The 14,861-nt window shown below is 36.9% G+C and overlaps 1 protein-coding gene across 8 annotated transcripts in view; it reads left to right on the top strand.

Annotated features, from left to right (window-relative positions):
* Positions 1–14,861, top strand: part of NFATC3 (nuclear factor of activated T cells 3) — a 148,238-nt gene that overhangs the window by 96,644 nt on the left and 36,733 nt on the right. For 7 of the 8 annotated variants that reach the window (XM_065567595.1, XM_024104092.3, XM_065567594.1 and 4 more), the window contains 3 exons: positions 1,044–1,184; positions 12,834–12,889; positions 13,509–13,635. In XM_065567595.1, the coding sequence (XP_065423667.1) occupies positions 1,044–1,184; positions 12,834–12,889; positions 13,509–13,635 (324 nt within the window). The remainder of the gene's footprint in view (positions 1–1,043; positions 1,185–12,833; positions 12,890–13,508; positions 13,636–14,861) is intronic. The other variant, XM_042852298.2, reaches the window with a different exon arrangement.

The following is a 14,861-nucleotide window of genomic DNA, read 5'->3' as shown; positions in this document are numbered from 1 at the left end:
AGAATCCACTGGAATATTATGGCTCTGAAATTATTTTTGAAACTGTGTGCATTTACTGTAAAACCTATCTATTACTAACTGAAGATACTTAGAGTAGTTGGAACATTGTAGATTTAAATGTAAAATTAAAGTATTAAAAATTTCTTAAAAGCTTTTCAGTATGCTAAATTGTGTGGTTAAAGAGATTAACGTAAAATAAGGGTAAATTTGGGAAGAGCAAAATTTGTACTTAATGGCCTTTTTCATGTAAAAAGTAATAAACAATCATCTTTCTACATAAGAGCATCAGTATTCATTTTGGGTTTTATGTAACATAATACTTTATAATTTATATATTTAAAAGTCAAAGCATTTATTTTTGGAAAAAAGCTAATTAATGGTTTCAGTTGGCAGATTCTACATGCTTACTAGAGACTAACCTCTGGTCTACACTGGGGGGTGGGGAGGGGTCGATCTAAGTTACGCAACTTCGTCTACGTTAATAACATAGCTGAAGTCAACGTACTTAGATCTACTTACCACAGTGAAGACACTGTGGTAAGTCGACTGCTGATGCTCCCCCATCGACTCCACCTGCGCCTCTCACGCCAGTGGACTCCGCCTGGCCTCTCTTGCTCCAGTCGACGAGAGAGCGCTTGGCGGTCGATTTCTCGCGTCTTCACTAGACGAGATAAATCGACCCCCTGCTGGATCAATTGCTCGGTAGGTAAGTGTAGACATGCTCTAAGTAGAAGTGTTTCTAATTCAACAGTTCAAGTTCTTTGTGGTATTCATTTGTAAACTACAGGTGTGGGAATACCAAAATGGGTCATATAAAGAATCTTAAGTAGCTTTTGGTAATAATTATTTTGACCTTAAAATAATTCAGAAATACTTTAAACAGATTTCACTAAACTGAAAAATTAATCCAATGTATGCAGTTAACCTGTTGTGACGTTTCGTGATTGCTTACTATATCGGCCTTCATTTAGTAATTTCAGTTTCACTCAATATATGAAAGTAGTTAAACATTTTTTCCTTTTTCAACCCTTTTTAAAAAATAGCTCAGCGATCTGCTCAAGAACTTCCTCAGATAGAAAAATACAGCATCAACAGTTGTTCCGTAAATGGAGGCCATGAAATGGTTATGACTGGATCTAATTTTCTTCCAGAATCAAAAATTATATTTCTTGAAAAAGGACAAGGTAAGTTACCTTTTTTAGTTTTGAAAAGAACTGCTGGAATTATGAATGTTTCAGTGGTAAATGCATTAAAACCTTTGCAAGTTGTAATCTCAAACTTCAATTTGATCAATGATCTGTGTTCTGTGGGTTAGCTGCTATAAATGAAAATAGTACAGTTGCTGCCACAGGAAGATGATTACATACCAACTGGTTCCTCACTGAAAACTTGGAACTGCTTATACATTGCATATATTATGCATTCCCCTTCTCTTGTGTTTTACTAGAAAAAAATTGTATGAAATATAACAGGGAACTAATTGACGTCTGTTCCAATTATTTGCTCACCATTTGAGTCATGTGTTGCCTGTGACTTAATTGCTGCTTAGGAATTAGCTGTGTTATCATGCTTTCAGGTGAGGCATTGTTGGGATTCCTTCAGAGACCTTTTCCATGCGACTTATCCAGAACACCTTGTCCAGTTCTGGGAGAATAATTCATCCATTTTTTTGGGATCCAAAAAACTCAGTTTAACACCAGATTTTGTCACTCAGATTCCTTGATTTGGCATACAGCAAGCTACGCTGAGTTGATCAGACTTAAATGTAGCGGGTGGGTACAGGGCTTTCCATACATCCAAGTTATACAGAAGACTTCTTGCTTTATATATGTTTACACATTACATTGCATTTACTGTGCATTGCATCAAACATTTTACATTGCAGGAACCATTCCTTGTGTAGCATGCTCTGTCCATGCATAGTCCACGCTCACCCTATTCTTTACCTCATCTCTACATTCCTAACTTTCTTGTCCTTTGTTAGTAAATGGGTCCTTGGGGGTTCTCCCTCTTATCTTAGCTGGCTCAGACATTCTATCTTTTTAACCTCCTGACCTGTTTACTTATCTTATTTAGTAGAAATGTTCTGTTTTCAGCCTAAAGATCTGTTTACTACCCTAATTTTGTCCGAGAAATGAGGCCTCCCTCCATGTGTTAATTGCTCATGTCAGGCGAGACATGGAATAAACATCATGAACAAATTGGTAAATAGAGAATTTTGTGTTCATACAAGTTTGACAAACAATTAAGAGGCAGAAGATAAAAAAATAAAAATTTTGGTAACCAAGAATGGTGTCTACATAAAATATTTTTTCCCCAAAGAGTACTTAAGGCATCAATAGATCTTCAAAAATCTGGTTCATATGGCTTATCTGTTTAAAGTTAAGCATGTGCATTTATTTGCTTGTGCATAAGTTGCATAGGTAAATACAATGCCAGATGTGTGTACAAATCAGATATTTGCAATATGTAAAGAGCTAGATTCTGAAGTGGCCATATTGTGCATGTATATTGGATATTTGCATGCATAAGGAGTGAAGCAAATGTGTGAGTGCCTAAAAATCTGGTCTTGTATTTATCGTACATGTACACAACCTATTTATTCTCTTTCTCAAGATTTCAGCTGGTGTACAGAATAATAAAGATGGTACTCCTGGGGGAATTCTGTGCCACTGCACAGAATTCATGTCCCCTGCAGATTTTTTCTCCACAAAAAATACATTCTGCTGGAGATGCACAGCAGTTACACGTTTTGCCCACCAGGGGCTGCTGTAGTACCAGAAGAGCAGGCAGTTGGCTCAGTAGAGAGGAGAGTGCCGTGACCATGGGGCCAGGTGAAGAGACATGGGATATGGGGGGATGGAAAAAGTAGGGCACATGGGGCTGCTAGGGGATTACATAGACTGGAGTTCAGAAGGGCTAGTGGTTGTGGGGGGGACAGACTAGGGCAGGAGCACAGAAGCTAGTGGGTTGACAGCATTGAGCTAGGAGCTGAGTGGGATTGGAAGTGCAGGGACACATGGGGATGGGGTGTCTGAATGGGGGGTGCAAGAATGGGGGAGGGGAATTCAGGGATGGATGTGGCTGAATGGGGATGCAAGGACACATGGGGCGGGGCAGATGTGCTTGACTGAATGAGGGAGGCTAAGGGATCAGCCAGGAGCTGCATGGGGGAGGCTCCCTAACAGTCCCACCCCAATCACCTCCAAAAAACCTGTTCCATACTTCTCCCACCCATGTCCAACAACCTTCCAGGTTCACAGCCAGGCTCCTTCCCACCAATTACTTCCCTTTTCCTCAGCTCCTCCATTACACCAACTCACCCAAGCCTTTACACTGCTTCTGAGGGGTGCAGGAAATATGTTTCTGTCTTGTAGTTTAAAGTGAATTACTCAGAGTTCTGTATTAATATGCTAGTAAGGAATCTATTTGTCAAAAACATTCAGGGAATCTTTTTAGTTGTCTGTATTGTTACAGACCTACTTGCTGACAGGTATTTTGAAATAAATTACCAAAATAATTGAAACAGGTGTGATTATATTGTTTTGTTTTGACAAAAAATATGCAGAATTTTAAAATATTTTGTGTAAAACTTTAATTTTTTGGCACAGAATTCCCCCAGAAGTAAGTTGAGAACTGAAGGGCCAAAACTTTTGCCTTATCTTGTTAGTAAAGTCCATTCAAAGTGCTTATGTTGCAAATATTCATTAGTTTAATATACTTTTTATTAAAGCTATTTACTATTTTTCTTCACAAAACTCTAGTGCATCCATGTATTTTAGAAAAACTAAACTTCAAATTGCTCTCATACAATATATAATACAGTAGTAACAAATTAACCTACAGTAGCTAGCAGATTCTTTAAGTTTGATAGTGGGGAAATTTTGGAGACCCTACTTCCTATAGGGTTGGGTAAGAAGATTTGACCTAATAGTATATTCAGCTGTATATTGTTGAAGTAACTACCTGAAATGAAAGCTGCAGTTTAAAACTTATCTAAAGAAAATAAGTTTCTGTTCTTGTTCTTGTTTTAACCCTGAAGCAGTTGTGTGTTAGGCATAATTGTAGCAGCTTTTTAGGAGGCTTATTTAGTTTTGCTAAACTTTTTTGATCTTCTTTGGTTTGAGCTTTATCCTGGACCCTTTAATTCAAGGGAGGTTCAAGAGTTCTGGATAACTTGTCTTTATATTAGGGAGCAATCTTGCTGTACCTTCCCCGCTACTTCTCCTCCTGTCTCCCCTTCTACCTCTTCTCTTCCCCCTCCCCCCCCCCCCCCCCCCCCCCAAAAAATAGGTAGCTTAAAACACTCATGTGCTCCGACATAGAAAAGGAACACTTTTTTTTTGTTTGTTTGACTGATCTGAAGAAAAAATACACAACTTACACCATGAATACAGTATATTTTTACATTTTTACAGGGACCCTAACAACTTGAAATATCATCAACTAAAAAAGTAGCTTCAGATACATCATCTGTTCCTGAGTTCCAGTACTGTTTGTGGTTTTACAAATTCGTTTTCTTATTTTAAAAATATTTCATTCCACTCTTGCTGTGTTTGATACCCACACAAACATTCAGAATGACTGGCTGAATAGACACTGGGCCACGGAAAAAGAATGAGAATTCTTGGTGCTTAGGGCACTCACCAGGATGTGGGAGACCAGAGTTCAAGTCCCTGCTCCAATGACTACTCAATTACTTATACACAGTGAAACAGCTACAACAGGAGAGATTGAAAGACCCACACCAGAATATCTCATAGCCCACCAGCTAAGGTTCTCTTCAGAGTGGTCTGGGAGACCCAAGTTAAAATCCCTGTTCCTCATCAGGCAGTGGGGGATTTGAACCCAGGCCTTCCATATTCCTGGGTAAGTGGATTTAAAAGTAATGGGGGGGGCACCATCATCATGGGCATTCTGGACTGCTCCTTTAGCTGATTGCTTCTCATTCTTCAGTTAATATGCAACTAGAATCAGATGTTTCTTGGCAGCTCAGCAAACTGTGAATTTTGCAACCAGTCAGGGCATAAGAACATAAACTAAATTCTGTCTTTCCGCCAACATGGATTTTGTGCCTTGTCTTCAATAGGCTGTCTGGGGAAAGATAAAAATCTAGCTGTTGTACTGGGCTTAAATTTTCTCTAAATGAGAAATTTATGTAATTTTACATTATTTATGTAAAATAAAGTACATGACTCAAATCTGTGGTATCGTACACAAAACCAAACTCATGACTCAAAAAGTATTTTAATATCAACAGACTTGTAAGGTACTTCTTGACAAATCACCATTTAAGTTTCAATGGCCTTGGGTAGTCAACTTCACCCTGCATGTCATTCATTTCCAGTAAACATCCAACTTTGCTGTTGCTTAAATAGTAAAGACCAGGCAGGCACTTCATTAACTCACATGCCCTTCTTTTTCTTGTGCAGCAGTTCCATATCTATAATATATAGATCACATTTTACCAATTTTAATTTAAAAATACAAAATTAACTAATTTGGGGAACAATGAAATGACAGTATAGTGCTAATATATTAAACCTTTTATGTTAAAAATTATATATCTGATGGTATAATTTCTAGAATAATAAAATAATTTCCCCCACCATTAGTGTGAAACTTTGTTTAGTTGGACAGACTTTCATTATTTATCTGAAACTTGCAATGAGTCTGATATAGGTCTAACTAAAAGATAAATCTGAACATCTCAGTCATAATCTTATATTTTGCAAGATAATACCATTGAAATAAAGCTGTCGCTAGTTATTGGTAATTTCTCTTCAAAAGCTGATGTCTAAATACACTTTTATAATTACAATCCTAACAAAGAAGTTGGTATCAGTGGTTGATCACATTAGTTAATTTTTACCTCAGCTGTATATTAACAAATCTTTGTTACAGACAAAGCTGCTAAACACATATTATACCTGACATAGGACCACAAAAGCAAGGAAACATAATGCTAAAATATACCCTCTAGTAATCCACACACAACACTTCACTACTACAACTAGCTTTACCACAATCTTAATTCTGCTCCAGAGGGATGCCATCTTTCTGTCACCATCATCACCACAAAACCCCTTCCCAGCACCAAATTACTAAATCAGACATCCACAACTAATAGTGTTTTGAGGGCAGACTTTGATAAGGTGGGTAGTGGAAAGCTAGCATCTGTACGGGTGCAAAGTTAAGGTTGTGGTTCATAGATAAGGACAGATGGGACCACTGTGATCATCTAGTCTTCTACATAACAAAGGGCATAGAACTTTCCTGAATTAATTACTGTTTGAACTAGAGCATATGTTTTAAAAAAGAATCTAATCTTGATTTTAAAAATTGCCAGGGATAGTGGAATCCACCAGATGATCTGCTTAATTGTTGCAGTGGTTAATTACACTCATTATTTAAAATGTTCACCTTATTTCTAGTCTGAACTTGTCTAGCTTCAACTTCCAGCCATTGGATCTTGTAATACCTTTGTCTAAACTGAAGAGCCCATTACCAATTTCTTGTTCCGTATATAGATACTCAGCCTGTGCTCAAACTATTTGCTAAACTAAATAGACTCAAAGAGCTCAATCATAAGGCATGTTTTCTAATCCTATAATCATTCTTGTTGCTCTTTGCTGAATCCTTGCCACTTTATCAATGTTCTTCTTGAACTGTGGACCTCAAAACTGGACATAATATTCCAGTAACAGTTGTACCAATGCCAAATACAGTGGTAATATCTCCCTATACCCACAGAGATCCCCCTGTTTCTACATACCAGGATTCCATTAGCCCTTTTGACCACAGCGTCACACTGGGAGCTCATATTCAGATGATTACCCTCCAGCGTTCCCAAATCATCTTCAGAGTCTCTGCTTCCCAGGATAGAGTCCCCCAGTCCTTTGGTCTACATTCTTTGTTGTTGTTTAAGTGATAGTCCCTATTGTATTCCACTGAGGATTGCATTGGGACCATATTGTCAGTGAATGTTCATAACTCCTTACATACTATTCTTACATACATTTTGCAATGATTATGATGACCAGTATGACACAGGTTTTCAGTAGAGACCTTACATGACACTCTTTTTGGCAAACTTGTATGTAGATGCCAGACTCAAGGAATCCCTGTAGCCCTTATACACCCCTGTGCGCTCTGCCAGTTGGCACCAAGAGGTCCCTGGGTCACAGTGCTCCAGCTGCCTCGGTTCCTTTCAGCCATGAATAGCTGATGGGGTAGAACCAGTCTGGGGTAAATCCGGATCAGTCTTCAGTGTCTAGCTTAGATAACACTATTAGGATTTTTTAGTATAGGATTAATTGGTATATAGCCAAGGAAAGATTTTAGTCAAAATTTTCTTTGGTTCTGAGATGGTTGATCCAAAGACTAAGTCAGGCTTTAAGAGATGTGCTTCCTGCCTGTTTTTCCAGCATCCAGTGCACATACCAGATGCCTTGTCTGTCTAGAAGAGGGGTACTTTCCTTCAAATGCTCTACATTTATTCCAAGAACGAGAAAGGAGTGGCAGAACACACTACAGGCAATTCTGCTACAGGAGACCTTAGCAACAAAGCCTATTGGATCTGAACTTAAGAGCTCAAAGACTATCGCTCTATCCCAGTTCAGAGCAACTGAACCAATATTCACCCTTCCATGGGCCAGCAAGGCACCCATTCTCAGGCGTCCAACTCCCCAGCCATCATCTCTGTGGGCAGAGATATGCACCTCTCTCCTTCATGACTGGGGTATTTTCAGGCTGTACTGTTCCCGGCCTATACTTTAAATTCTCCAGTAAAGTCAGATTGTTTAAGCAGGCCTACTTTTTCTTCTCAAAGTCCATAAACAACATAATTGTCCACCAATATGTTACCATACCTTTCTTTCTAACCAAATATATTTATTCTTAAGGTAAAATCATTACAAAGAAAAGATATTAAAAACAATAAAGAAACTACATGCATGCAAATAAACTTACCAGAGATTACCTCCTGATTCAAACCAGGTGAAGAATCCTTCAGACCCCACCATGGAGTTTTTCAGTGGTCACAAATTTATAACTGCCTTGGTTCAGAACAGGCACACCCATGAATCTGAGAATCGCACTTTTCTCCAGTTCAGGCCTCTGGTTTTGTCCTTGTGTAACAGGTGATCAGCAGACAGTGAGTTTCTGCTCAGGGTGCAGCGTGCAAAAGAATGGGTCCAGAGGAGAGAAGTTGGCTTCCCCTCTTAAGTATTTCATAGGAATCCCACTTAACTTTGTCTTGCACGTTGTTTCAGAGTCCTTTGAAGGTCATAACACTTCCCAAGACTTACATTAATCACAAAAAGAACAAGGAATACTTGTGGCACCTTAGAGACTAACAAATTTATTTGAGCATAAGCTTTCGTGGGCTAAAGCCCGCTTCATCAGATGCATGCAGTGGAAAATACAGTAGGAAGATAGATATAGATAAAATACACACAGAACATGAAAAAATGGGTGTTGCCATACCACCTCTAATGAGACTAATCGATTAAGGTGGGCTATTAGCAGCAGGAGGGAAAAAAAACTTTTGCAGTGATAATCAGGATGGCCCATTTCAAACAGTTGACAAGAAGGTGTGAGTAACAGTAGGGAGAAAATTAGCATGGGGAAATAGTTTAGTTTGTGTAATGATTCATCCACTCCCAGTCTTTATTCAAGCCTAATTTAATGGTGTCCATTTTGCAAATTAATTCCAGTTCTGCAGTTTCTCATTGGAGTCTGTTTTTGAAGTTTTTTTTGTTGAATAATTGCAACTTTTAGGTCTGTAATAGAGTGACCAGGGAGGTTGAAGTGTTCTCCGACTGGTTTTTTGGATGTTATAATTCTTGACGTCTGATTTGTATCCATTTATTCTTTTTCATAGAGACTGTCAGGTTTGGCCAAATGCACACAAATCAGATGTCAAGAATTATAACTTTCAAAAACCAGTCGGAGAACACTTCAACCTCCTGGTCACTCTATTACAGACCTAAAAGTCGTAGACTTTAAGGCCAAAAAGGACCATCATGATCATCTAGTTTGACCTTCTGCACACTGTAGGCCACAGAACCTCGCCCACCCACTCCTGTAATAGACCCATAACCTCTAGCTGAGTTACTGAAGTCCTCACATCATGATTTAAAGACTTCAAGTTACAGAGAATCCATCATTTATTCTAGTTTAAACCTGCAAGTGACCCATGATCCATGCTGCAGAGGAAGGCAAACACCCACCCCAGGTTACTATCCAGTCTAGTACATAAATATTTTAAAGGAAGTTGTTAATAGAAAGAAAATTAAGGGTTGGTTACTCTCTTCCTATCAGATACAATATTACCTGTTTGAGTAAATATTCTTTATACTTGCAATAGTGAATAATACTAGAACTTCTTGACTTGTGTCATAAAGTGGGGGAGTAGTAATTTTAAAAACAGTTAACTTCATCCTCTTGACAAGATTCCTACTCTCTTCCCCCCCCCCTCTGAAAATTAATACAGGTCTAAAAATCAAAAAGAATTATGACCTTTTCCTTAAAATGCCAGTTCCCTTAAACTGTTTTCTAATTCTCATTGCCTATCTGTAATATAGCATTTTTCTTTTTCATTGTCCTGCACCCTCAGTTGCATAAGGTGTCCACTGGTTTCCGCCATTTTCCAGTCTTGTGCTGATCTGTTCGGGTTTGAGTGTCATGTTCATAGATTACTACTTTTTCTATTCTACATAATATTCCTCTAGGATGCCCTCTTTATCACATGAGATGCTTGCTATGCCATTCTTTGTTCTATAATATGTCTGAGAACAGCAGTATGGTCTGCACATGATCTTAGTGGTCTAAAACCTGCTTGTTCCTCTCTAATTTGAAGGGCCTCTTATTACTTCCTAGTTGATGATGCACTTTTTCCCAGAAACTGAGAGTAATGTGATTCTTCTGCGATAACACGTACACGTGTGCGCGCTCTCTCTCTTTTTTACACTGGGTTGGGTTTTTTCTTCATTCTATTATCTATCCATAAACACAAGGAAAGTCTGTAGGGCTGTTTTGAATTGATCGTATCAATTTCTTTTGTAGATTTCCATGGCTGTACTCCATAAAGGAGGACAGACATGATGCTGATGTTGTTGAAAATTCTTATTTTTGTGTTAGTACCAGTCATGCTACTTTTCCAAATATTTTTAAGTTAATAAAAGTTGTTTGCTGCTTTGATATTTGTTGCTTGACATCTAGCATGCTAGTCACAATTGTTGCATATATCACTCCTAGATAGGTAAATGACTTACTACTTCTAGTGTTTTTTCATCCTCTCTAATGGATACTTTGGGACATTGATAGCCATATATTTTGTCTTCCTCTTGTTGATGACCAAACTGACTTGCTTTGCTCTATCTGCCAAAAAGCTGGGTCTGTTCTTCCATTAAGCAATATGTTGAACAAGGCAGAACAATGTCATCAGCGAAAACAAGGTCATCCAATTGTACTTTATCGTTTGTCCATAAAATCCCTTGCATTCTGTGGTTATTTCCCTTATGACATAGTCAAAGACAAGTGCAAAAAATAGTTAGGACATAATATACCCTTGCCTTAGTCCAGTCATCACAGCAAACCATGGTGACTGATGTCACCATCTCTGTCTGCACATTTGGTATTATCACATAGATCTTGGATGATTCTAACTATTTTTGCTGGTATTCTGTAGTGTTATAATTTTTGACCCTCTGTGTAGGCTGTCAGAAGCCTTCCATAAATCTACAAAATTTATCACGAGATGCTTGCTATGCCTTTCTTTAATATGTCTGAGAACAGCAGTATGGTCTGCACATGATCTTAGTGGTCTAAAACCTGCTTGTTCCGCTCTAAATTGCAGGGCCTTTTATTACTTTCTAGTTGATGTTGCACTTTTTCCCAGAAACTGAGAGTAATGTGATTCTTCTGCGATAACACGCTCTCGCTCTCTCTCGCTCTCACACTGGGTTGGGTTTTTTCTTCATTCCATAGTCTATCCATAAACACAAGGAAAGTCTGTAGGGCTGTTTCGTTACTTGCTTTAATCATCTCTGTAGTAGCATTATCCTCCCCAGCTGCTTTCCCATTTTTGAGTTTACTGATGGCTTTTCTAACTATTTTCTAACTATTGTAATACCTCCTAAATCAATATCAAGCTCTAGTGATAGATCTTTATCTTGTATTTCTAGTAGTTTGCTTGGGCTTGGTCTATGTAAAACAGCCTGAAACTATTCTGCCCATCTTTTATTTTGTTGTTCTGTACTGAGTATTTCTATTTGCATCTTTAATAAGGCCTCCAATATGTTTCATGTTACTTATTTGATTATCTTATGCAAGATTGTAGGATTAACTCTTTGGCATCTTCAGCCTCAATGTTTTCTATCAATATATGTCCTTTTGTCTCTTCTAGCACTCTATTTTTAGCATTATGCGCAATTATATATTTAGTACTTACGTAAATAGCTTTGAAAAGAGAAGGATTTTAAACATGGTGCGTCTTGGCAAACAACCCCTTTATACTTTGTTACCCTAGAGAACAGAAGGCTTCACCCTCTAAATTAAAACAATACCTTTAACAGTAAAAATAGTTCTGAAGAACCATTTCTGATTCCTTACGATTTGCAACAGCTTTTTCATTTTTTCAAATAATTTATTGCACAAAAATTCTATTTTTTTTTAAGACAAATGTGGGTTGTCGGGTTTTTTTTTTAAAGTTTCATGATTAAATTCCCAAGAAAGCTTCTCTGGTATGGTTAGCACTAAAACTGATCTGTATAAAACTTGCTCAAAACTGTGTAATACATGACTGATAGTTAAGGGTCTGAATCTGCAAATATCTGAATGTGAATAGCCTGACTTATGCAAGTAAAACCATGGTAGTCAATCACACTGCTTGTATGATTGAAGTAACTTAGTTGTATATGTATTGGCAAAAGTAGTCCTACCTTTTCACTGAAATGTAAGAAATATGACTTTTTAGTCTAATTTTGTTGTAGACACTGTTGAAAAGTTACTAGCTCCCTAATGCTTGTGTTTTAAGTATCCTGTATGTACTATTGTTTTTAATTACATACTGGTATTTGTCCTATGGTGGTTCGTGCAACATGACACAAACTTAAAAGCAATCCTTCAGCTTTCTACTGGTAGTGTATGACATCTATGAATAGTTGGATCTCTGGTTTTTCTTTTTTGTCTTCTACCAAAAGGTAATGGGGGGTGGGTGTGTGTGTGTGTGTGTGTACACACATGCTTGCTTCTGGAATTAGAAATATTAATTTAATTTTTATCACATTATGTAATAGCTTTTACCTTAAAACAAGTATCATCATGCTTTTTTCATTAATGTATTTTTTATAAATATATTTAAACAGATTTTAATTAGTCCATGTAAATTAAGTAGAATGGGCGAGATATTCAGCTTATATTAAATGACACAGTATGTTAACACTAATACACATCAGTTAAGGATGTGACCATTAAATTTTACAATTAATTTTAATTTACTTGATATTTTAAAATCATAGTGGAAAACCTGAATTTTCTCATCCTGTTTAAAGAATATGTGTAAAGAACTACATGTGCTCTTTGACTGTGGTGTCAACTCATAATATAATCTATGCAGAAATCCTTAGTGATATAGATTTGTTTGTAAAGAAAACTTTGATCAGATTATATTAAAGTAAATAAAGAACCTTGGATGTTTCCAACAGTAAGAACATTTAAGAATCTTAGAATCTGTTTACAGTAACTGAACTTTAATATTTTGAATTGCATTCACTTTCAGAAAATGCTTTTTCACCTGAATTTCTTGTAAACTTAATTTCTCTCAACAGATGGACGACCTCAGTGGGAAGTAGAAGGGAAAATAATTAGGGAAAAGTGTCAAGGGGTGAGAAACTTATTTTTCTTACTTAAGAAAAAGAAACAGATTTCTAAAGAAAGAAATTGGTCTTCATTGTCTTGTTTTTCAGTTTAAACTTTTACTATAAAGTAAATGATTAATAGGATACATGAACAAGTTTTGCAGTTTACTTCATCTGAAGACTTTTTCTAAATTGTCGTAACAGTATAAAGCAGTTATTAGGTTGCTGCTTCCTAAGAAAACGAAATGATAAACTTGTTTGAAAAACTAAAAGGGGAAATGTAGAATAACTGTTAAGGTGAGAAGTAATTTTAATTGCATTAGACTCCTGCCAATGAGATGAGCAGCATGAAGTTTAGTGTCTGCTACCATGGCATTCATATGCTCATGAAGATAAATTACTTCACATAAGTGTATTTTTAAATAAAAATGTAATATCTAGAATATGCAAAAATGTCTCCTGCATCACAGGTCTTAAATCATATTTTGTTATGTTTCTGCTTTACTTTTTAGAAGATGCATGAAGCTATTGCTAAAAATCCCCATTTGAGTTAACATTGCAGTCAGTACTCAAGCAGTATTCTTTAACAGGTGTATTTCATTTACATTTTAAATGTAATGCTATCTTGTTTCAACTTTAATTTAGGCTAACATTGTTCTTGAAGTTCCTCCGTACCATAACAAAACGATTACAGCTGCAGTCCAGGTGCAGTTTTATCTTTGCAATGGGAAGAGGAAAAAAAGCCAGTCTCAACGTTTTACTTATACACCAGGTACACACAGCTACTGCATCTTACTGTAAGCTAATTAGTGTACACTAAATTTTAGTAATTTTTTAAAAAGTGTATTTCATAGATACCATACAAAATATGTTCCCTTTGATAAGTAGATGTGACTAATTTTTTTCAATTTGTGAATTGCCAATTAAGAATTTGTCTAATTTCATAACAGAAACTTTAATCCAATGTAGTAGTGTGAAATAATATGAATAGGGTTAAGAATTTCTATTTTGGCAATTATATTTTTACAACATTATTCAATTCTTTTATTCCTATAGCTTTTTGGCCACATGGAGTGTGAATTCTCAGTGGTCACTGTTTTTCATGATTCTGTTGTGTCTCCAGTTAGTGATACTATGTAGTGAATTCCAGGAGTACAGTCACAGATGATAGAAGAATAGATCATCCCCAGTTTATGCGACGCCAGTCTTTCTCTCAATAGTCAAAATACAACTTTGGAGTTCAGATGAGATGGAAAAAAAAAAAAAATACTCCATAGACATCTTGCAGTGTGGAGAGAGCTAGTCTTGGAACTTTGTAAGAATGGCATACTGTAGTTGATCTGTCTTAGCAAGAGTGTTATTGGTATTGGGGAAAACCATACTGCAGATATGTAACATATATTCTTTTTGGATGGCTTTTCAAGTGGATTTAAAGTTCCTAATAGACTGTAAAGAGCAGTCAGGAGTTCATCAAGAACCAATGATAGCTGTAAGTGTAAGTTCCCTTCAGCATTGCTTTGTACACGCTGTTTATGTGAAATTGGAGGACTTGACATACACAAGTATATATCAGAAAACTAATGGATGCTCCTAACAGGCACTGTAGACTGACAACTGAATTATTATTTTACACCAAAAGTACACCAAAATAATCGTAAGCTGGCTCTTTACTGAAAAACCTACCCTTGAAATATTGGAATGAGTAATAGAACATACCAGCTTAAAATGTGTCCAAAATAAAAAGGAAGTGAAGTTATAACTGAAGCTATATTACGGCAACCCTTAACACCCACTTGAAGGGTTTCCTGTTTTCATTTTAACATGCATGCTGTAAGCCAGTAATTGATTGGTACAGGTGTTGGCAGGAAAAAGCTGTTGTGCTTATAAGTAACAGCCCCTGATTATGGGTTACCCATGGCTTTTGGCTTAAAAAAAGCAGGGGGACTCAAATTATTGAAGAATGTGTGAACCTACAATTCTGTGGCTGTTTTTAAAAGA

The sequence above is a fragment of the Chrysemys picta genome, chromosome 14, assembly GCF_011386835.1.
Source record: "Chrysemys picta bellii isolate R12L10 chromosome 14, ASM1138683v2, whole genome shotgun sequence".
Classification (NCBI taxonomy): Eukaryota; Metazoa; Chordata; order Testudines; family Emydidae; genus Chrysemys; species Chrysemys picta.
The sequence above is the reverse complement of the archived record's forward strand: the minus strand, read 5'-3'. Positions and strand labels throughout refer to the sequence as shown.